The 24,192-nt window shown below is 39.5% G+C and overlaps 2 protein-coding genes across 14 annotated transcripts in view; both read left to right on the top strand.

Annotated features, from left to right (window-relative positions):
* The window catches only part of dst (dystonin), a 255,373-nt gene that overhangs the window by 101,660 nt on the left and 129,521 nt on the right, over positions 1-24,192 (top strand). For all 13 annotated transcript variants that reach the window (XM_057848283.1, XM_057848279.1, XM_057848273.1 and 10 more), the window contains 18 exons: positions 1,813-1,974; positions 2,109-2,213; positions 2,918-3,013; positions 3,092-3,217; positions 3,314-3,466; positions 6,610-6,764; positions 6,845-6,971; positions 7,054-7,237; positions 7,358-7,515; positions 7,584-7,762; positions 9,651-9,789; positions 9,867-10,060; positions 14,297-14,459; positions 14,537-14,620; positions 14,715-14,822; positions 15,679-15,777; positions 21,640-21,786; positions 23,611-23,699. In XM_057848283.1, the coding sequence (XP_057704266.1) occupies positions 1,813-1,974; positions 2,109-2,213; positions 2,918-3,013; positions 3,092-3,217; positions 3,314-3,466; positions 6,610-6,764; positions 6,845-6,971; positions 7,054-7,237; positions 7,358-7,515; positions 7,584-7,762; positions 9,651-9,789; positions 9,867-10,060; positions 14,297-14,459; positions 14,537-14,620; positions 14,715-14,822; positions 15,679-15,777; positions 21,640-21,786; positions 23,611-23,699 (2,468 nt within the window). The remainder of the gene's footprint in view (positions 1-1,812; positions 1,975-2,108; positions 2,214-2,917; positions 3,014-3,091; positions 3,218-3,313; positions 3,467-6,609; positions 6,765-6,844; positions 6,972-7,053; positions 7,238-7,357; positions 7,516-7,583; positions 7,763-9,650; positions 9,790-9,866; positions 10,061-14,296; positions 14,460-14,536; positions 14,621-14,714; positions 14,823-15,678; positions 15,778-21,639; positions 21,787-23,610; positions 23,700-24,192) is intronic.
* On the top strand, positions 15,786-19,650 carry LOC130922963 (desmoplakin-like). Its single transcript, XM_057848285.1, has one exon. The coding sequence runs from the start codon at positions 16,322-16,324 to the stop codon at positions 19,301-19,303; it is 2,982 nt and encodes a 993-aa protein (XP_057704268.1). The 5' UTR covers positions 15,786-16,321; the 3' UTR covers positions 19,304-19,650.

The following is a 24,192-nucleotide window of genomic DNA, read 5'->3' as shown; positions in this document are numbered from 1 at the left end:
GACGACGATTAGTTAAATATTCAGTCTTTTAAAGGCTCTGGTGAGGCGGGTTGTGGTCTGGAAGAAGGGTGTGTTTGGGCGTTGTTTAGGATTATTCTCTCTGTGGGTTGGGCAGGAGGGTTTCGGGCGTTACTGTTGTCGAGTAACCAGAGTTGAGAATTTTGCCTCCTCAGCGCAACGTAAGTGCTGAGTGTTAACTTCTCAGTCGCGGGTTCCTCATTATCAGATGTTCCTTGTGGCAAGACAAGACAAGACAAGACAAGATTTTGTAAAAATAATGCTATGCTACATGACGTGCAGCATCACAGTACCACGCTGTGACGCTTCACGATCACTCCCTCCCAGAATGGAGGTATTTCCTCTTCTATAGACCCTACTCACATGACGTCACATCCACACCCCCGCGCCATACTGTCCGTCAACTCGTCGTGTTGACGCATTACTGCTACGTAAGTTCCTCCTATTATGGCGTGTTTTTCTGCTCGTTAACATTAATGATCAAAATGGTGAAGGCGTGTGTAGCGGTCGGTTGCAATAACAGAGAAGATAGACGGAGAGAGTTGAAGTTCTACCGTATTCTGAGAGACTCGGAGAGGAGAGCGAGATGGACTGCTGCAATTCGACGAGAAAACTGGGCTCCAAACGATTACCACAGAGTATGTAGTAGTCATTTTATATCTGGAAAGATGCATTTAATATATATTTAGAGGGTTTTGGGCTGACAACCACAATTAAGATCATTGCTAGGCTAATCGCCGACAACATACACTCAGACGTTGTGAATGAACTACCTGAAAATATATAATTATAAGTGGATAATAAGACAGTTGTCATACAATTAATTTACAATTTCACTATTGAGGTCAAAAGCCAAAAAAGAAATTCAACTAGGGACAATCTGAAGTAGTGCTATCGCACTTCATATTTATTACATATTATATATGTATGTAGTGAGAGTGCTCTCGCTAAACCATATAAACATTAAAAGCCCTAGCTCCATTGACAAATGACATGAAATACATTAGACTTTGCACTGGATGTTTGCAAGAACAAAAGATTTTGAATTGAAAATTTCGTAACTCACCTTCCCGAGCACAAGATAGATTCCTGCCGAATTTTCGTGGACGAGGACCTGTTTCACCCAACCAGCAACAAAGTATTTATAAGCCTCCAAGCTCTTAAAGTTTTTCAAACTTTCGTGAGAATAGGCTGATTTTGTGTGGACAAGATAGTTGTAAATATCAGGGTAGCAAATGTCAGGCAGAGACGGCGAAGACAGCGGGTCGAAAAAAATCGATTTAGGCATCAAATATGGATCTGACGAATGGATAAACTGAAGCTTTTCCACATAACACCTTTTATGCAACGCATCCAATGAGTTTACAGCGTCAGATAACACCGGGGCTTCCATGAATTGCTCTATAAATTGCACGACTAATTGAAACCATTGAGAATAGGGCTTAAAAATGACGGACAATATGGCGGCCGGATACAGCGACACGTCACTTTGTGACGTAGGTGAGTAGGGTCTATTGGTCCAATCAATCAGTGCACCTTTTGTCCATGTGATGCTAATCGGAAAGTTCGGTTGACGCAGTGTGAATGCTGAACATTTTCAACAACTGCAACAAAGTGTTGCTGTGAAGTGTCTCTCCAACCGAACCCTGGTCCTCTTGTTCTAGTGTGAAAGCGCCATAAACATCATTCACTGCCAGCTTTATCTACGGATATTTGACTTCTACAGCCATCAATAGCACTAATCGAGTTTCATGGCTTTACATATTTTCTAATTGCTGAATGTGTGCTTGTTAGAGTTGTTCAAAGGAGCGACAAAGCCACCTGCAGAGCCTGCACGACTTTGTGTCGCAGGCAACAAGTGAGCTCATCTGGCTCAACGAGAAAGAGGAAGAGGAGGTCGCCTTTGACTGGAGCGATCGCAACAGCAACGTATCCAAGAAAAGAGACTATCATGCTGTGAGTTTGACTCATTTAGCCATAAGGATTTAAATCATTCTTAGTAATTAATCCTTCTAATTGTGTGCAGGGGAAGCAGTAACCACTTTACTTGTATTTTTAAAACTCTGAAATTCTTTAATGTGTCCAAACAGGATCTGATGAAGGAGCTGGATGAAAAGGAGGGAGTAATCAAGTCTGTGCAGGATTTTGCAGAACGTCTGCTTTTTAGGAGCCACCCAGCCAAGTTAACTATTGAAGTAAGTAAACCCAGCCAAGTTAACTATTGAAGTAAGACAAAATTTTACCTATGGGCAGAGGCTTCTCCTCTGGGGATGTCCCAATCGTATATTTTTGCACTCCAGTCTGAGTCACCTGATTTTGAGAATCTGCCGATACACAGTCCTGATCCGATACTAAAACCGATACTTTTTTAAAACAAGGGTTCCAAACTTTTTAAAACAAGAATAATGTAGAAAAATGCTTGTCTTTATTAAATGCTTCATTGAGTGAGTCCACTCACGCTTTGACACTCACACTGCAGCGAACTTACACAAACTACACAATGAGTTGCCACAGCACACTTATGCAAGTTTAACGATGATTGACAGATTTGTGTCTTTGATCGTAGAGCTACCAAGCTTCACCAACAAGATCAAAGCTACAAACCTGTCAATCATCTTTAATTTTAAGTACCAAATGCAAACTGGACATTTTGGCTGCTCTGCATAGCAGGAAGGAGGGTGTGAAGCTGTGGGGGTGTATGAGCATGAAGCTAAACAAACATAAATTTATTTTTTTAAATTAAAAATCCAATCCCTTTCACCCGATTCTGATCCTCTGTAAAATGGCTCAATCGGATCGGGACATACCTATACTCCACCATGTATGCCATTAATCATATTCAATAATGGCCTTTTTTCACTCAGGTTTTGTGTCTCATTTCTTAAATGGTTGCTTGCAGGCATACAGAGCTGCCATGCAGACGCAATGGAGTTGGATCTTGCAGCTGTGCTCATGCGTGGAACAGCACCTCAAAGAAAACGCTGTTTATTTTGAGGTGTGTCCTCCTTTTACGTCGCTAAAATCAGCTTTATGTGGGCACTGCTCACAGCTACTCTTAATGCTCTTTGTTCAGTTTTTCAGCGATGCCAAAGAATCCATGGATTTCCTTAGGGGCTTGCAAGACGCTATTCAGAGAAAGTACAGGTGCGACCGAACTAGTAGCTTGCACAGACTGGAAGATCTCATTCAGGAATCCATGGTAAACTTGCACAAGCATGCAGAGCATGCATGAGCTATAGATATTTTTGAATAAATCTGAAGGTGATAATATCACTTTGGGGTTGTATTTTTTTAGGAAGAAAAAGAGCAGCTTCTTCAATACCGTAATGCTGTAGCTGGGTTGATGGGTCGGGCCAAGAATATTGTGCAGCTCAAGCCTAGGAACCCTGACAGCCCTCGTAGAGCTTCCATCCCTGTCAAAGCGATCTGTGATTATCGACAAATCGAGGTACAATGCTTTATGTGTTTTTGCACTAGGGCTTAGTCATGATCGAATAAAATAATGTAAGATAGAAAATGCCTGCTCAAAGTAATATGTGTTAATTCAAATTGGTGGATCAGTTGATTTAGTGGTCTTTAACTCTTTACCAAACATTTCTGACACAAAGCTTTCCAGGGGGGCGCTGGGGACATACTTTTTATTTCCTGTACTCGAACTAAGTGTAATTCCACATCGACTCAGTGGGTGGCATTGGCGCTCTAATTTTCAGAGTCTGCGCAGAATTTTTCAACCAAACAAGAGCACACTGCAAAGAGCAGGAGATATGAAGTGCATTGAACACAGTGTTGCCAACTTGACGACTTTCCCGCTAAATCTGGCGACTTTTTTTGTCAAAACCGACTAATGACAAATCTAGCGACTTTTTTTTTACTTACTTTTTGCTTCTCCCCTCAACATTATTCCTCTCTAAGCAGAATGTTTGCAATGTCTAAAAATGTTGGCAGCGGACAGCTTGAACCCGAATCAATTAAGACGACACTTAAAGACATTAGACCCAAATCGTATTGATAGGCCGCTTGATTTCTTTCAGCGAAAACGTGAGTATATCACCAACAATCGTCCCGCTTTGTGAGTGTTACATCAGTAAACCAGCGAGCACTGTTAGCATCATACTAAGTTGCTAAGTGCAAAAAACCTCACAACATAGCAAAAGAGGTGATACAGCCTGCAGCAAAAATAAAGTCTCTCTCTGTCCAATGACACTGTCATTTTTGTATTTGTTTTGTTTTTTCTGTTAAATTGTTTGACAAACTGTACTCTGATTTAAAGTGCCCGTAACAGCATAAAAAAAATCTTAAATAGCATTATTATCTGAATTAGATTCATATTTTGAGACGATTTGACAATATACAACAATTTGGCAAAGTGCATTGACAAGAAATTAGTCTTTTAAACTGCCGTTTAGCCCCGCCTGTCATTATAGCGCTCTAGCGTCCCCAGCTGGAGGATGACATTGGCAGGGTCACGATTTCAGCTGATTTAGAATTCAGCCTATTGAGGAGGACGATTCAGAAAGAGGAACATTGCGACAGAGAGCAGCAAAATGTCTTTGTTTAATCTCTTTATTTCAATAGTTTACAGGAGATTCTTTTTATCGAAGTATTTTTTTCCCCAATTGCTAAATAAATGGAAAATGGATGGATGGATGGATGCTTTGGTCATGACAAATAACTGTCTTGTGCTAAATGGAATATGAAGTATTAAAAATGCATTTATTCAGTACGACAGCGCAAAATTACTGCATAATAGTCAAAACTGTCAAGTTCTTGCACCTCCCGAACGATATTTTATGCCACCGGAGTTAGTCAGGCTTTTGTCATTTCCCTGCTCCGTCTTTGGAGAAGGAGGAAAGAGCGTAAAAAACATAGATGGCGTGACAGCTAGCTGACATGCTGTTTTTTCTGGGGCGGGCAGGTAGTGCTCGTCGCTGGGGAGAGAAGGGGAAACGCCCAAAATGACATCACACAAAACTACCCCAACTCATGTTACACACGGGGGCGGGGTTGATTGTCTTCAGCGATCAGCCAGCCCACGGCAGCGAGCAGGCAGTGCTCGTAGCCGGCGAGAGAAGGGGAAAAGCCGAAAATGGCAAATCACACAAAACCACTTCAACTCATGTCACACATGGCAGCGGGGGTTGATATTTTTCACCCATCAGCCAGCCTACGGCGGCAGGCAGGCAGTGCTCGTTGCCAGGGAGAGAAGGGGAAACACCGAAAATGTAAACAAAACCGGAGTAGTATCATCACCCTCAAAATGCAAGCCACCTCCTTATTAAAACATTTGCCAGTATATGACATATATAAAAGAAGACGCTTACTCACTTCCTTGTCAGTCCAATGGTTCCTCGGTTGTCGGACTTGTTTTGCCCATCGTGGTGAACAAGAACCTTTTGGAAATCCAAAAAGCCTCACAGCACTCTCCCTGGTGCAGCAACAAAAGCCTGCAGCACATTGAGCTGGCCTGATGCGACCCCCCCCCCCCCCCAAAAAAAAAAAAAAAACGAGTTAATCCGCAAAATCAGGTAAATCTGCAGTCCATCTGCATGCTATAAAGCAATGGCTGTGTTGCAAGATGCTGACCCAGGTGACATCACATTCGCATTCTTCCTCAATCCGGGAAGACACTCATTTTCATGGCGCGGGATACACACATCCAAGCGGTCCATTTTATTCAGGAGCATAAAATACCGCATGAAATATGAAATAACTTTGCATTTTGCTGTCATAGGCACTTTAAAATGTTGCTACTCAATTTTAATTTATTATTATTCATTAATTTTACAAAATTTTATTTTTCAGTATCAAATGGTCCAAAAAGTACATTGAGTGTATGTTTACAATTTGGGTGTGTCTATCTATCTATCTATCTATCTATCTATCTATCTATCTATCTATCTATCTATCTATCTATCTATCTATCTATCTATCTATCTATCTATCTATCTATCTATCTATCTATCTATCTATCTATCTATCTATCTATCTATCTATCTATCTATCTATCTATCTATCTATCTATCTATCTATCTATCTATCTATCTATCTATCTATCTATCTATCTATCTATCTATCTATCTATCTATCTATCTATCTATCTATCTATCTATCTATCTATCTATCTATCTATCTATCTATCTATCTATCTATCTATCTATCTATCTATCTATCTATCTATCTATCTATCTATCCATCCATCCATCCATCCATCCATCCATCCATCCATCCATCCATCCATCCATCCATCCATCCATCCATTCATTCATTCCTGGCAAATTGATGCGCTTTGTCTTTTCTAAACTCAAACCCAAAACAATGTTAATAAAGTTATACTTTATTGAAAGTTCTTCTACATTACCTTTTTTCTTTAATGTTAACAAGGATTATGTTATAAATAATAATTATAAATAATAATAATAAATGTTATGCAGAGGTCTACTTAACATAATTTTATAGACAAATGATATTCTTTACAGTGGTGGCATTGGGTGGGCGCGAAATGTTGATGGCTTCCTGAGTACAGGGCGTAACAGAAAATAATTGGGAAGCACTGCAGTAAACACATGGTAACTCATGAATTTCTGTCTTCAGATAACCATTTATAAAGACGATGAGTGCGTGCTGGCCAACAACACTCATCGGGCCAAGTGGAAGGTCATCAACCCTGCAGGCAATGAGGCCATGGTGCCTTCTGTCTGTTTCACTGTGCCCCCACCCAACAAAGAGGCTGTAGATATGGCTTCAAAGTAAGATCTTTTCCTACAACCATTATTTGCATACGGCGAATGATGTTTCAATGTAGGGCTAACTAATTGTTCTCATACAGAACGGAGCAATTATACCAGAATGTTCTTTCGCTATGGCATCACTCCCATATCAACATGAAAAGTGTGGTGTCTTGGCACTGCCTCATGGCTGATATACGCACCATCCGCCACTGGAATGTAGCATCTGTAGGTTTTTCAGGGGTTGACAAACAGTATTTCAAATGCCTATGCAATTATGTTAACATGTGTTTATTTTTTTCTGTTGCAGTTTAAAACAATGCTACCAGGTGAGCATCAGCAAGTTTTGAGCAACCTTCAGTCTCATTTTGATGAGTTCCTAGAAGACTGTGAAGAGTCTGAAGTGTTTACCGTGGCAGACTGTGCTCAGTTAGAGAGAGATGTCGCGGGCTGCAAAGAATACTATCAAGAACTTCTCAAATCTGCAGAAAGAGGCAAGGCTTGTTCTTTGTATATAGTATCTGGTGAACAGTGAGGATTTTTTGCCTTTTAAAAAATTTTTTTAAAAACTTTTTTATTACATTTTTCTCTCCTGGTTTGTTTGTGTTAAACAGAGGAACATGAGGAATCTTTGTACAATCGTTACATCTCAGAAATACGCAACTTCCGCATGCATCTGGAAGCCCATGAAGAACACCTGATCAGGCAAATCCGCACCCCACTGGACAGAGACGACGTTTACCAGAGTCTGCAGCGCATTAATGACCAAGAGGTTCTTATCTAAATTGTTATGTAATTTAAGATTTTTTTTTTGTAATCATGTTTTCTTCCCCTCTGCAGAGGAAAATGGCAGAGCTGGTTAAATTCAAAGAAGACCTGGATGCAATGAAGGACAAATGTGAGGTGTTCCTTGCACAAGCTTCTGGCTTGCCATCAGCACCGACTCTCTCTTCCGAACTCGGCATTGTGGTTCAAAGCATGAGCCAAGTGCAATCCATGTCTTCTATTTACATGGACAAGTGAGTGTGAATTTATCATCAATCAACAAAAAAATCTATTTGGGTTGTTCAGACACAGGGGCGCTGGAAGTACCTCACAGCAGGCGGTGCTGAGGATATTTTTTAGTGTTTCCTATCCAAAAACAGCTATTTCAGTCCAAATTTGTCCTGCTTGTGCGTTTTTCTCCATACAAGGCATGCACAATGGCAGTACACACGCATGCTGGATTGTTTATGTATTACTCTTAGGCTACTATAAAGACAGCGTTGTAGTTCACCTACATTGTGTGTTGGCGTTTTTGTATCGGAAAGAAAAGCGCCCGAGTACTATAACGCAAATCAGTGCAGCTATACAGTGCAATGACACACAAACTTATTTGCTAACTTAAAGGTCCAATAAGCCTCAGTTTAACACCCAATAAGCCTGTTTAATTTTTTTTTTTTTCAGTACACTAAAATAAATTGCACACGAATATCCAACTGCGCTTTGCATGGCGGCAGCTCAACAGCAAAAACAAACAATAATATGGCGACATGCAAGCATGTCTAACCTATTTGAAGACACCAAATGTAGATAGAGCTATTATTATAATCATCTTCATTTTCGACGTCGAATTGAATTTTAGAAAATTTCGCTGTTTTTGTAAAAAACAAAATGGCTAATTTGTTTTTGCGCCATGTTAACGCCTCCTCTGCCAGCAGAAGTGTTGTTTTTGGCAGCCATTTTAATTTTTGTTGTAGTCTTTTGGACGAAAATTCTTATTAGTCTTAGTCATATTTTAGTCATTTCAAAATGTGTTCGTCTTAGTCTAGTTTTAGTTAACTAAAACTCAAGATTTCATCTAGTTGTAGTAGACAATTCTCAAAATGTTTTTTTCTATAAATTTCAAAAGTTTTAGTCCATTAATAAATAAATAAATAAAAGGTTTCCAACAATTTCGAATGAACATGACAGACGAGCACATAACTGTGTAGAGTCTACAAGTATATCACCATTTTCATGATGATAATGCACACTCAGCAGGAAAACAGCACATTATTTGCAATTAATTAAACTCACCTGGACGCCACGAACTGTACGTAAAATGTTTTCCAAGAGTTTAAGAAGACACCAAGTCACCCCGCTAAATGCTAACGCTAACTTGAACGCTATGCTAACTCGAACCCTATGCTTACGCCACAAGTTAGTTTAGTGTGTGATGATCTCTAAGCACAGACCATTAAAGGCTAAAGCAACATGGCATATATAGCCAAGATACGAAAGCAAAACTAACCAAGCAGCATCTGACAAATGATTCACAAGAGGAGCCTGAAATTGTCACACTCATCGGCCGGTGAGTAATCTTGTGTATGGGGGGGGGCTACTGCAGCATGTCATATGAGTGACACGACCAAACACTGTTAAATGTGCGCTAACTACACATACAATAAAAAAAATATCACACATTGTGAATTTATGAAGGAATCTATGGCGAATTTTCATCTCGTTCTCGTGTTGTCAGACGACAACTGGCTTCCGTCTCGTTATTTTTTGGTCTTCCAAGACATGTTTTCAGCGCGTCATCGTGACGTCATCGTCATGAAAAAATTGTTCCTTCACGAAACATTTTCATTGTCTTCATCGTTGACGAAAACAAACCTGGTCAGTGGTCACTTTTCCAATAGCGCCTTATTCAACGTGACCCGGTTGCAAGCAAGGTGCCAGGTGGTGAAAACCCCCCACCAAAGATAAATACTCCTATTTTTTCAATGTGTTGAATTTATGTATTTTAACAATTTTATGTAAAGAAACTACAAAACCTTTTTCCCCCCAACACCAGGGGGTGTTGCTGCACCCTCAGCACCCATTTCCCTCGCCTCTGCTCAGACTTACAGTAAATGTTTAAATCATCTTTGCCATGTTTGACAGACTGAAGACCATGAGTTTGGTAGTGAAGCATAGCCAGAGTGCAGAGGCGTTAGTGAAGACCTATGAATCCAAACTCTATGAGGAAGATGTTGTGAACTCTGACCTCCAGTCTATTGAAACGGTCATCTCCACCCTCAAAGTAATTCATTATTTTTTTTTAACCTTTATTTAATTTGTTATGTTTAACCGTTTTGAGTAAATGTTTCCTGATTGTAGCAATGGCGGACAGAGATTGATGAAAAGCAGGAAGTATTCCACAACATGGAGGACGAACTGCAGAAAGCACGACTCATCAGTGATCGCATGCTTAAGGCCCATAACGAGCGTGACTTTGAGTTGGACTGGCATAAAGAGAAGGTCGATCAACTGAATGAGAGATGGCGCAATATTCACTCCCAAATTGATACCAGGTAAGAGTGGCTAGGGAAAAGGGGCATAAAAATCAATTGACCGTATTTTCCGCAATAAAAGGCGCATCTTACAGAGATCAGTATTGGAAAATCATGACATGACATTCCGTTTAGTGCAGCTCCCTCTTGGTGATGCATAACACAATCCCAACCACTACTACCACTGCCCCTTAATCCTTAGATGCACAAGTGACTGGACCCTACACAGTACTCTTCCATAAGTGGGTCAAAAATAAACCATACGTGAATCAATGGGTTTTGATGCCATTTTGGTTAAAAATAATCACTTGTATAATATTTAGTATTATATTTAGGTCCACACAAGAATGATTTTATGTTTGAAATATTTTTTTACCCCATTTTTTAACCTTTTTTTAAAAAGACAATTGCAAGAACAGCAATAGACTAATCCCCTCTTGTATTAGATCATCAGTGATGAAGCGCTCCCATGCATCTTTTTGGTAAAACAGTGGTGCAGGCCCTGACCGACTGAGGATATTGTGGGTCTGTGTTCTGCCCTGGGTAGGAGGTAACTTCCTACAGTAGGAGCTAGGGATGGGAATCGAAATCCGATTCCAATTCGGAACCAGTTCCGAGTGTTTCGAGGCCTCGACATCACAATGAAAAAGCCTTAACGATCCCTTTAACGATTCCTAAAGACGCGTATTGCGTCGTGACGTGTCTTGTTGTCCAGACGCATCAAACTAGCATGGCGCCAAGAACCACTCGCTCCAAAGTTTGACTACACTTCACCATGAATGAGTGTGAAAATGAAAGGTTACGACGGGAAAGCGTGAGCATTGCAGCTATAAACATAACAATGACAGCACGTAGGTTCAAACGCTCGAAAGTGTGTCTTCACTTCACGAGGAAAAATTACAACAAAGCGACTTGCAGTCATTGCAAGGTGGAGATAACTGCATCGGGAGGGAATACGACTGCGCTGTCCTCACAGAGAGGCTAAGGCTCAGTCCTGGCTATACAGCTAGCTAAACTCCCAAATGACGATGCAGAAGACGTTGGTATAATTTGCTGACTTTATTCAACCATCACTTGAAGAGTGAAACTAAGAATAGAAATGAAACAAATCAATTTCATCCCCAATAACAAACAGGTTTGCATCAACGTAAATCAGCGATGATTAGCTGCTAATAACAGTAATAACAAATGGTTAGCATTCGTTCGCTAGCATTAGCACATCGTTCAAACCACTACACAACTGGATTTAAGTGTCCGATCGCTATCTGTAGATATTAACATTAACAAAGAACGTAGGCTCGTGGAAGTGTTTCCCTCTCTCACTAACTCACTCACTCGCTTGGATGCGGCATTTCTTCTTCGGGTGTAAGCACGCTCTCCTTCACGTGAGCGCGTTCTTCTTCGCGTGAGGAAGCGCAAGGGCGCCCCCACTTGAGCGTGTAAGCGCCAGAAAAACTAAAAGGCATGCATTTCAATGTAATGGTAAATAATACACGTTAACCCAGCAGTCCTCAAACTGCGGCCCGCGGCCCAAATACGGCCCGCCTCCACATTTGGTCCGGCCATTTTGAATTTTTTTTTTCTCAATCGTGTTATTTATTTCCTGGCCTTTTCCTTGAAGAATTCAGATAGGGTTATTTGGTTATTATCTCTTTAATTAATAGTTTTTTATTATTATTAATTATCATTATTATTATTATTATTATTATATTATATTATTATTTCTATTTTATTTACTTTCATTCCGTGAGGAATACAGAAAGGGTTATTTGATTGTGGCTTTCTGAAAAACAATATTTTTTTACATTTATGCACTTCTGCAATCGTCACACTTTTTCTGTACAAACTGACCCCGGCCCCTCATCAGAGAAGGGAAAAGTTATGTGGCCCTCACAGTAAAAAGTTTGGGGACCCCTGCTTTAACACATATTGCCAAAGGCAGAACAACAACCTATCTGCCAATATATACCAATATTTTTTATTTCTATTAGATAAATGTTTCAGTAAAATGTTACACATTCTTGTGTATTTGCCACTTATTGCCACAGTTAACATTGAGGCTTTGGGCCTCTTTTGATCTTGTTGTGAGTTTGTAAGGTTGTGACTTCTGATTAAACAAACTCGATGCCAATCAAAACGTTTGTTCTTCTTTTTCCCCAAATTAGAATCGATAAGAGAATCGATAAAGAATCGAATCGTTAAGCAATATCGATAATGGAATCGGAATCGTAAAAAACCTATCAATTCCCATCCCTAGTAGGAGCCCTAGATCTCAGTCTGTTTGCCATGATTTGTGTCCTTTTTCAGAGAACACATTAGTGGAATCTTGTAAGTCAGATTGATCCTGTTCAGTTGGATTTTCAGGTGGACAACTGCCACTCCCACCTGGACATTAGTCTGGGTCCTCATCATCAGAAATTTTGGACTTTTGAGTCCAACCTCGTTTCTGCCTCTCCATCATCCAGCATCTTTAGGACTGTTTCAGCTGTGTAACTAGCAGCCATGACACCTTGGATAAGGAAACATAAGAGCAATGTTTTCAATAGATACATTTGTAGCCACTGTATATAAATAAATACACACATATACGCGCGCACACACACACTCTATGGCAGTGGTCTCAAACCGGTCCTCAAAGGGCCGCAGGGGGTACTGGATTTCATTCCAACCAAACGAGACAAATACCTTTTCACCAATCTGGTTTCTTACAAGTGTAATCAGTTGATTGCAATCAGGTGCTGCTTATGTTAGTAGAAACCTCATTGGTTGAACTGTTTGTGCTGGATCTGTTGGAACAAAAACCAGGACCCACTGCGGCCCTTTGTGGAGTCGGTTTGAGGCCGCTGCTCTATGGTAACTAACTTAGCTAGTGTTAGCTAGTTATGAAATACACTAATTTGTTCATAACAGTAATAACAGTCATGAAAGACACGCACATAAAATATATGAAGATAATAGTTACATGTATCAGCTCTTCATGTGTAAAAAAAAGTCTTAGTTTTTTCAAATATATAATAGAAATGTGAATGACATTACATAAAAAACATATATTTTTAGGAATACCTGGAATATGAAAGTTTAACAATTTTTCATTATGAAGATATTTCAAGAAAACTACCACACCAGGTCATTTTTGACCCACTTATGCATCTAAACGTTAATAATGTGGTGCACCCTTTACCGTAAATAAAAACAGTTTTAAAATTCAGGTAGTCCCCAATTTACAAACAAGTTCCATTCCTATGTTGGTGATGTAACCAGAATTAAGTCATAAGCCGGAATAACCCTTTAAGAATCCCTAAATACTCCCTAAATCTCAAAATAACTATTCAAAAACATGTTTTATACATCATATTAATAAAATAAAGTAAAAATAAGATTAGATGAATATTACTTCATCGACTACATCGATCACACCTTAGATCCTCTTACAACTGATGTAAATTTGTCACTGTCAAATTATGAACATACAATTAGAAAAATAAAATACAAAAATGACAAAGAGCGTACAATAATGGTGTAAAGTAAATTAATAGAGCCATTTGTTTAACAAAAACACACCTCATTGGCTGCACAACAATACCACGGGAAATAAGGTCCAAATCTTGGGCAATTCAATAAGGAAACAGCAGCTATGAGTGGCACCGGTCCAGCGGTGAAAACGAACGATACTCAATAAGCAAGTGGGCTAACAGGGTTGACCGTTTCTCTCCCTTCCTGAAATGTTAACTGCCCTTCACCCTTGCTTCCCAACGTGAAGGCAACGCTCAAAACTAACAGAAAGTAGCGCTAGCGTGACGTTAAACCATTCCGAGTGCAACAAAGGAAAGCGGAACGCACATATAGAATAATGCAATCCCAGATATGCATAGCAATTAGAGATTAACCATTTAGATTTAATAAATAACAAAATAATATGACAAATAATATACTGTACTTACCATCAATGCAGAGAGGTGGCGGACGAGAGACTGTTACGCAACTTTAAAAAAAAAAAAAAATGGCTTGACACAAAACGGCGGACAAGACTGCAGCATCGTAAATTTAAAATCACGTAAATTGGGGTACGTCGTAATCCGGGTACTACCTGTAGGCCATTCATTGAAGGTGCGCTTTAGAGTGTGGAAAATACGGTACTTAAGTGATTCTTCATTCTGACATTCATACGGAATTAATTGATGATTAATATTAAAAAAAAAAAATACTCAATGGAAAAAAAGAGCTTAAACATTTCTTGCACATTGTTTTCTATTTCAGGCTGAGGGACCTGGATGGTAACAGCAAATCTCTGAAGCTTTACAAAGACTCCTATAGTAGTCTTGACGAATGGGTTCGAGAAGTTCAGGCAGAACAGATGAAGGCCCAAGAAAATAAACTGGAAGATGGCAAAGCTCTCACAGAAGTGTTGAACAAACAGAAGGTGGGGCAGTAAGACATTTTTTAAATGATAAACAGCACGTACCTACATGTAATTATACTGTATGCTTTGTTTTTCAGGTGCTTGTTGCTGAAATTGAACAAAAGCAGAGCCAGATTGATGAATGTCAGAAGTACTCTGAACAGTGCTCATCTGCCATTAAGGTAATTCATTATATGGAAACTTTAGTTCAAAAAGTCCCCTTCACAGCACAATATTTTGTCTGACATGTAAAATAAGGATAGAATATCTTTTTAGGATTATGAGCTTCAGTTGATGACCTTCAGAGCGATGGTGGATTCCCAACACAAATCTCCGCTCAAGAAACGCAAAATGCAGAGCTCCTCTGATGCCATCCAGCAGGAGGTAAATTATTCAGTAATCTGAGAATTAAAGTGCATATTTGTATATTATCTTCTGGGGTAGACAGTGGCTTTTGAAGTTCACTTGCCCCCCTATCAAACCACTGGCCCAGGTCAATGCTTCAGTTATGATAATAATAATACATTTTATTTCTAGAGCGCTTTTCAAGCCACACTAAGACGCTTCACAAGAAAGGTGGAATCACAATAACAACAAAACAATCCAAAAAAGATTGACTTATTAGATGTTATGTTCATACCATAGGTTTCATACTCGTAACTTTTCTTAAACTTACTTGTCTGCATATGTGGGCATTGATCTGCACACCTCTCAGTAGACCTCGTTTTTTTGTCTCATGGCAGCCGAGCCAATTCTAGCGGTCTCGCCACTGGGGCTGAAACTTTTTCTCTTTTCTCTTCATATTGGATTTCGCTTTCCCTCAACTCCTCCGGTTACATTCTCTTTCATGACTGGTCTTTTTTCTCCGGTTCTTGGCCGGGTCCTGGGGGTTTCAGAAACATGTCGTCTTATAGTATAACATTAGGTCAATCAGCAGCAGTAATCAGGTAACACGCGTTTACGCGGGAGCGAGCGAAGGTGTGTTTACGCCCCACGGAGAGCAACGGCTGGCCACATGGACTGTAAGGTTGTCTTTGATCGGGATAGCGTTACGTCGTCAAAACTTGGAACTACTGGGAATTATTGTGATTTTTTTTTTTTTTTTTTTTAAAACAACGGTGGGGCCAGTGGTTGAAGCGTTCTGGCGTCCCTGACGGTTTTGAAAGTATGTCCAGGCCATTTGTATTGTGGACCTCTGATCTTTATGTCACAAAAATATATTTATGGTATTTTCCACTAGTTCATGGATCTTCGAACCCGCTATACGGCCCTTGTGACCCTCATGACACAGTATGTGAAGTTTGCAAGTGAAACCCTGAAGAGAACAGAAGATGAGGAGGTAAGCTTGTCACATTCAGACCTTTTTTGTGCCCACTTATAACTTGCAGCAGAAGAGACTTTTAGACCAATAGGACTGCTTTGGAGCCCTTCCTTTATTTGCATGTACTGATGGTGTCTCATCAACAGGTTCAAGAAGTTCTTGCTTAAAATTAGTATTTTCTAGCTTTCTCCTTTAGTTCTTCTTTGAGGTTTTGTTTTATTGTTGGCTTATATTAAGGCTGTCATGTTACTATGAATTAGTAACATGTTAATGCATTGTGGTGATGCTGATAACTTGAACTTTTGGAAGGTGCTGGCATTTTAAGATTCTTTACTTTTGGCTTTGTAGGAGAGTAAAAAACTTTTTGGATAATTCTGTAAATGACATAAACAGTTGTGTTGATAGCTGTGGTGAATTATCAGAGATTATTGCATGTGTCCTCGTGAAATTCTTGGTCCACGCGCAAGCTTGCTTTCATGCTCTGGTCAAAGGGAAATAAGTCTGTTAATGTATATCATACATACCGTCATGGATAACTGAATTTTTTGCATTTTAGAACAAAATGGCTTATGAGAGGGCAGAGAATGCGAAAAGGACAGAGAGTATGGAGCTCCAAAAAGCTGCAGGGGATATGAAACTTAGCCAACTTAATCTACTGGTGCGAGAACAGGAAGCCTTGCTGGTTGAAAGACAAGCACAGTTGCAAAGGTTGGAAGGAGAAGTAAAAACACAGCAGCGGATAAATGACAATCTAACCCTTCAAAAATCACAGCTTGAACATGAGGTTCGTCAGTGTCAGGCCAAACTGGAGCTCGTAACGGCTGACAAAGCTGCTCGTGAGCAGGAACTAAGTCATTCTAAACTGTTAATTGAGCAGGCAGAGGCCAAATGGTCCATGGCTCAGAGGAAATTGGATGACCTTGTAAATAAAAACCAAGATCTTTGGAATCAGAGTCCCACATTGCAGAGAAAAACAATAGTTGAGGAAATTAAAAAGGAAAATGTTCGAAGTGAAGTCCAAGCTGAGGCACTTTTACCATTAGACAGTCATTCAAGTGAGACCCACTCAAATATACTTAGAGACTATCAGAAAGTGAAAGATGATTTACAACAGAAGTATGATGAGTTAAACTCAGTTCAGAAACGAGCAGAAATATCTGAGGAGGAAGCTCAAAGTTATAAAAAGATGTTGGATGATAGGGATAACCGACTCAAGAAGCTTCAGCTGGATATGGAAGCAGAGAGGTTCAGCCTAAGAAAGAAATTAGAAGATCTTCACGAGGAGACACTAACCATGCAAGGAACCATCTCTGACTTACAAGAGGAAGTCAGATCTCTCCACAGGGCAAAGTCCTCACTCGAACAAGATGTGTTTTTCCAAAATACAGAAGTTGATGGTCTCAAAGAGCAGCTGAAGATTACTCAAGGAGAAATTCACAGAAGGGGCTCTTTGGATCAGGACAACATTGAAAAGATTAGCAGTCTTGAGGAAGAACTAACTTCTAAGCAAATGGTAATAAATCAGCTTAATATTAAGTGTGCTGAATTTAGACGACTAAGCACATCTTCTGAGAGTGATCTGAGAGCTCTTCAGCTCCATACTGAAGCGCTGGAAAAAGAGAAATCCAATTTAGAGCAAAATGTGAAGTCTTTAAAGAGTGAAATTCAGAGCTGTAAAGTCCAGCTTCAAGAGGCAAATGAGGAAATTGCGGTAATGAAAAGATCTGAACAGGAATGCCTGTTCAAATGTAAAGGTCTTGAGGCAGGAATCCAAAATTGTGAATTTGTGGCCTCTCAGTTGCAGAAGAAAGCAGATCAGTCAAAGCAAGCAAATGCTGACTTGGAAAATACTTTGAAGAGTACAAGGGAGATGCATGATCAGGCACTGATGGAAATAGACCGAAAAGATCAACAAATTGAAATTTTAAAGTCTCAGGTAGAAGCCGCCAAATCACAGATCAGAATTATTGAGGGAGAGCTCGATACAAAATCTCAGTACTCACATGAGCTTCAGGTAAAATTACAGGACCACAGCGAACATGTAAAGACTTTAAGTGAACAAAATTGTACATTCAACTCCAATGTCCTAAACTACCAAACTGAAATAACAACACTGAAATCAGACCTGAAATCTGCATTAGCCAAGAAGGAAATGGCTGAGCAGAAGGTCCATATGCAAAATTCTGAGATTGATGAGTTGAACACAATGTTGAAAAACAAAAATGCTGAAATTCAGAAGGGATCTACCGTGATTAACAAACATCTCAGCAGAGTAAAAGCTTTAGAAGATGAGCTTTTAAAATATGAGCACAATGTCAAGGGAGCAACAAGGAACTCAGACAAAATCACAGGAAATTTAAAGCAAGAGATACTTATTCTTCAGATGGAGAAAAAAGCTGCAGAGAAAAATGTAGAACACTTGAATGTTAAAGTTTCGGAGTTGAGCTCTTCTTTGCACAAAGTAAAAGAGGAATTAGAAAAAGAAGGCAAAGACAGAAAAAACAAAGAATCTATCATAATGCAACTTGAATATGACCTTCAGAAAAATAAATCATTAATTGAAAAAATACCTAACTCAGACAAATCCCAACTAAATCGCCATCACGAAAATTTGGTCCTTCAGAGAGAGAAAAGAGATGCTTTAGAGAAAAGTGACTCATTGCCGTCTGAGATCATACTGCTAAAGGAAAACCTTAAGCTTAACCAAGCAGAAGCTGAGAGAATGCAAAAAGAGAATTCTCTCCTCAGACTGCGGTCACAGCTGATGGAGGAACAGGTCGCAAAGTGCAAGAGAATGCTGGAAGAATTGAAAACCAAACTGGAACTTCAGAAGCAGGGCTACGAAAAGCATCTTATGTTAGTGCAGAAAGAAATGGAAAAAAGAGTAATGTTAGCACAGTCGGATAGGAAAAACGAAAAAGAGGTGTCACAAAAATATGCTCATGGTTCAGAATTAAAACAGATGCTCACTGAGTATCTGAAAGAAGAGGGTCAAATATTGCAGGCAGCCCCCCAAAATATATCAGAATCAAAAAAGCAAGTTGATATCAGAGTAGACAGATTGGAGCAAGAAGGAATTACACACGACCAAGATATACAAAAGGCGAGATTGCAATTTGCTCAATTTGAGGAAGGCAAACCTAACCTGTATTCAAAGGTAAATGCTTTACCAAGCAAGGATCGTTCAACATATCTCCCTCGAGATGGCAATTGTAAAATGAAGGCAAAGGGAGCAAGCTCTCATCCGGGACTAATCGAGTCAGACATCAAAGAGGTTCAAACTCTTGAGGGGGTTACAATGGAGAAGGAAACCCAGAACTTTAGGGAACAGGAAGGTACCAAATTAGGCCATCAATATGTGAAAGACTCAGATGCTGCTATCCTAAAGACAGATAATACAGCCATGCAGAAATTGGAGACAAAATGCAACAGGGAGCAGGAGATTCTCCAAATGAAAAGCCCCTTAGAGGTATGGGATGAAGTCTGTTTCACTTACACTATCTCTTGTTCATTCATAGTCTTCTCTAACCAAAAGCTATTCTAATTTCCATTCCACAGATGACAACATTACAGAACAAAGACATTCTTAAAGAGTTCAAACGAGACAACATGAAAGTCATTGCTAGTCATGCAACTATGGCACACTCAATTCCTCTAAGTCCCACTTCACCACAAGGCGTATATGCGAGAGGAATGTATCAAATTTATTCCAGTAAGAGTCCAACCCAAAAGACGCAAGGATACATGGCCCTGTGTGCACCGTCAGAGTACCAGAGCGAAAAAAACAGCATCTTTATGACAAGGACATACCACCTTCAGGAAAGACCTGAAGCAAGAGATACGTCAATGAAAAGTGCTCCGGAAAGTAGGAACAGTCTCATCTTGTGGAATACTACTGCATTGAATCTCGAAGATCTCAAAAGAAGCCCAGCTGTACAAAACCTTATCAAGTTTAAGCTCTTGGATGAAGAGATTTTCCATAAATTGGAGATGGGTATTACCACAATAGACAAAGTGCAGGCTTCAATTGCACCCTATGTTAGCAAACCATACGCTATCGCTGGGGTTTATATAGAGTCGAGTAAGAAGAAGATTTCCTTCTTAGAGGCAGCTCAGAAGGGTTTCTTGGCAAAGATACACGCGCTGGAGTTTCTGCAAACTCAAGTAGCAACAGGAAGCCTCACTGATCTGAGCACGGGCCAGATATACACCCTGGATGAGGCTCTTGAAAAAGGAATTTTGGAGTCCAGCTTAAAAGATAAACTGATGGTGGCCGAGAAAGCTTTTAATGGCTATATCCATGCTGGCAAAAGGTTCTCTGTGTTTCAGGCGATGGAGATGGGTATTCTTGAGCGATACAAAGGCAAGAAGATCCTTGAAGTACAGATAGCAACTGGCGGCATTATTAACCCTGAGGGTGGTTTCAGAATGCCAGTTAGCGTTGCTATTGATCATGGCTTTCTAAACACTGAGACTCTTCAAATTCTTCATGATCCTGTCCGTAACCCCAAAGGTTTTCACAACCCTGATACTGGACAGAAAGCATACTACTCTGAAATTCTTAGGACGTGTCTCTACGACTCTGACGGTGGCGTCCTTCTCCTTCCGCTCGGGGACCGACACCTTACACATAGTTCTCCCACAAGTTCTCACCGGGTGTCTGTTGTCAGTAGCAGCTGTGGCACTGAGATGTCTGCATATGAAGCATTCAGGAAGAAGCACATTGACAGGCAGATGTATCTATTTCTTTCACAGCAGGAAAGTGAATGGCATGAGGTATCTTTAGATGATGCCGGGAGAGGTTCGCGTTGCATCATCTCGGATGTCAAAAATGGCCGGACACTTTGCCTAAAGTCTGCTCTTAGTCAGAGGTTTCTTGAAGCATCTGAGTTTGAACAATATAAGAGTGGCCTTCTTAGTGTTTACGAGATTGCCGACATGATATTTTCAAGGATGGTTGTTGTTGAAGATGTAAACAGCCCAATTGCTGGTCTTTGGGACCTCAACCAGAAGAAGAGGCTCTCTGTTCTTCAGGGTTTTCAACAGGGCTTTACTGATGGGACGACTACTTTGAGATTGCTCGAGGCTCAAGCTTGCACCGGAGGCATATGTGACCCCTTCTCAGGAGAGAAACTTTCCATCAGTGATGCAGTCAGTAAAGATCTTTTAAATGACAAATTGGCACAACAACTCCAGCAGTTTGAGCAAGCTTTCAATGGCATCACTCACCCCAAGACTGGGAAGTCTGTGTCGATCACTCAGGCAGTGCAGGAAAACCTCTTACCCAAGGATGTTGGTACTCGGTGTATAGAGTTCCAGCTCTTTACGGGTGGATTGATAAACCCTGACACTCACGATAGAGTCTCACTGGAGGAAGTCATTCAAAGGGGCCTCATTGATAAAACCACAGCGTCATCCATCAAAGATGTGAAATCCCACACCAAAAGCCTCACATGTCCAAAGGTCAAGAGACGAATCACATTCAAAGAAGCACTGGAAAGAAGTGTTTACGACTGCCACACTGGTTTAAGATTACTGGAGGCTGCCAGAGCTCAAGATTTTGGTGCATTATCTGGCTTTCATTACAGAAAATTAAAATGAACTCGGTTGACATTTTTTTCCCTAAAATGATTGTTGAAAATGGGCTTTATTTTGTCTTCATGTGTGACTATTGTATGTTATACCTTTCAACGTGGAAGCGTAAAAAGACATGTCCAGACTGCTATACTATTTCGTGTATTTATATTTTCCCACTGGGCAGTATTTAGTTCTGTTTCGTAATATATTCTAGTCGTTCATATTTTAGATAACTGAGATAACCTTTTTGCTCCTCTTTACAAGTTACTTCTATTCTCATGCCCCAACCTGTTGTGATTCCAGAGATCAGTGGATGAAGAGAAGCGAGAGCATGGTGATAAAGTTAGCAAACTCTTAGATTGGATGTCTAATGTGAAAAAGAATGTAAGCAATGAGGGAAATGCTTTGAAAGATAGTAATGCCAACACAGATTCTTCAAATAACTCCCAGGTAATAACATGTATTTGCATAATTGCGTTTTTTTGACCTGATAGAAAATGTCTCAAATAATCTTTTGGTTTTATATTTCATGTGAATTTTAATAAAAACACATTCTTTCTGCTCTACTTATAAATGGTTATTTTGTTAATTATATGAAGTGCTCAATCGGCTGTTACTGTTGCACAAGCACCCATATTTCACACTAGATCAACTTGAAATGAACTTTGGACATAATTTAGATATTATTTGATTGTTACACACATAGACACAAAAAAAAAAAAAAAAATTAAATGCTTTTAAAAGATCAGTGTTTTAATACTTTACATACAGCGGTGCAGTTCCATAGTTGTATAATGCATCATTTTGTTTACTATAATATGAGTTACGACGTAGAACCAGTTTGTCCCATTTCCATTCTGTAAACCAAAATTTTGCAACTTGTTACAGGATATTTCAGTGTCTGAGCAGATATTCCCCAATTAATATATGATAAAAAACCATGATAAAAAAGCAACATATTTGTTCTTATATTTTAATACTGACTAAGGTTAAATACACTTTACATGTTCCAAAGACTTTATTTAACGTTATCATATAGCACAAAATATTGGGATCTAAAGTGCTATAAAATATTAATAGTATAATAAATAATATCTTTTGATTGGAATTGAATTAGGTATTACATTAATAAGACTCAGAGTTTTAATTATTATTCAGCTACATTAGATGGTCAATGTATGTCTATACTGTAATCAGTGGTCTCCAAACTATTCCACATAGGGCCGCAGTGGGTGCAGGATTTCACTCCAACAAAACAAGACCACACCTTTTCACCAATCTGGTGTTTTATAAGTGTAATCAGTTGATTGCAGTCAGGTGCTGCTTTTTTCAGTACAAACCACATTGGTTAAAAGGTCTGTGCTTGATCGGTATGAACAAAAACCAGGACCCACAGTGACCCTCGAGGACCGGTTTGGAGACCCCTGCTATATATGTAAACAAGAGATCGACCGATATGGGTTTTTCAGGACCAATACTTATTATTAGTAGTCTGAGGGGCAGATAACCGATTTTGGAGCTTTTGCAGTAAAAGTGTAAAAATTAGCGTAAAAAAAAGTTGAATAATGCAAACACTGAACTTCATTGAAATGCCTAAAGCATGTTTATTGAATCACGCAAATAGAAAATAATAGCTCCAGAAGTGCCTGAGGCACAATGCAAGTGTAATTCCATTTAGTATTACCATTTAACCAATCAGAGGACGGGATGAATACTAGTGCAAGAGACAGCAGGCAGTAGAGATAGGTGCTGCTGCATCAAAAAAACAAGGCCGATACCGAAATGCGTCAAATTTCCAATTATCATCGCAGATAATCGCCCCGGCCGATAATCGATCTATTTCTAATGTAAACTCAATGTCATCTAGGGTTAAGGCCAACTAGCTTGCACAGTCTGTAAAAAAAAGGTCAAAGCACTTCCTTCTAACCGTGGTAGACGGGGACATAGCACTGCATGAAGTTTAAAATGACAACAAAAACATCTTTCAGATTCAAGGCATCATGTCATCAACGATAGCTATGTTTACTATCAAAGCATGCAAACAAAGTTAGCTAACGTTTTTCTGGGTTTGGTCATTGACATTCCACATAATGCCTATTATTCTTGTAATGGCGTTTGTTGCTTGTATTCGATGTCATTGTAATCTCCAGATGTAATGTTGCAGTCCTAGTTGTCTGTCGTCTTAATTTAAGAATTAAAATATCTGCAATTCTTATGTTTTGGTTTCATACACTATTGATAAAAGTATTTATAAATGACTTTTTTGTTCTTTAGGTCTCTTTGGAGGAAATGGTAACTAAGAAAGAGCAGGTTGCAGAAGCGATTAGGGCCACAGAAATTATGCTGAGCAAACACGGAGAAAAGTAAGCTATCTATTTACATGAAATAATTGGCACACTTTTGCACAATTATATAAGCTAGAAGGGAAGTTCAGATTTTTAAAAATTAGGCTTAATCTTCGAGGTAGATGGGGTTTAATTAGTAGGTGGAGTTGTTTTCTACAAATTACGTTCAGTTTTTCAGTTATTTGTTAGTTTTAGGGCTATGGAGTGGCTAAGCTAGCGCGAGTCAATAGTCCTTTTTTAGGATGCCAATGAAAAATAAGTTATGCATGCATGAGAATCACTGATGACCCATGCAATCAATAGTGTTGGCTATGTTTTCAGGATAAAGTTATTAAAACTTACCATTGCATGTCAATAATTGTAATATGAACAGCAACATTTGCAATCCAGAAGCCCTGCAGGCAGCAGCAAGTAACCACAGTTTATATTGTTCCTCGTTCTTCATAGGGAATTTGTGGAAACTTTTCGTTTGCCCATTTCTTCGGTCTGTTTCCACAGCCTCTAAATGCAG

This window comes from Corythoichthys intestinalis, chromosome 10, assembly GCF_030265065.1.
Source record: "Corythoichthys intestinalis isolate RoL2023-P3 chromosome 10, ASM3026506v1, whole genome shotgun sequence".
Classification (NCBI taxonomy): Eukaryota; Metazoa; Chordata; class Actinopteri; order Syngnathiformes; family Syngnathidae; genus Corythoichthys; species Corythoichthys intestinalis.
Note: the sequence above shows the minus strand (reverse complement) of the source record. Positions and strands in the feature narration are given on the sequence as shown.

Coding starts and splice junctions, on each gene's coding strand:
- LOC130922963 (XM_057848285.1), top strand. CDS start 16,322: ATGGCTTATGAGAGGGCAGAGAATGCGAAAAGGACAGAGAGTATGGAG.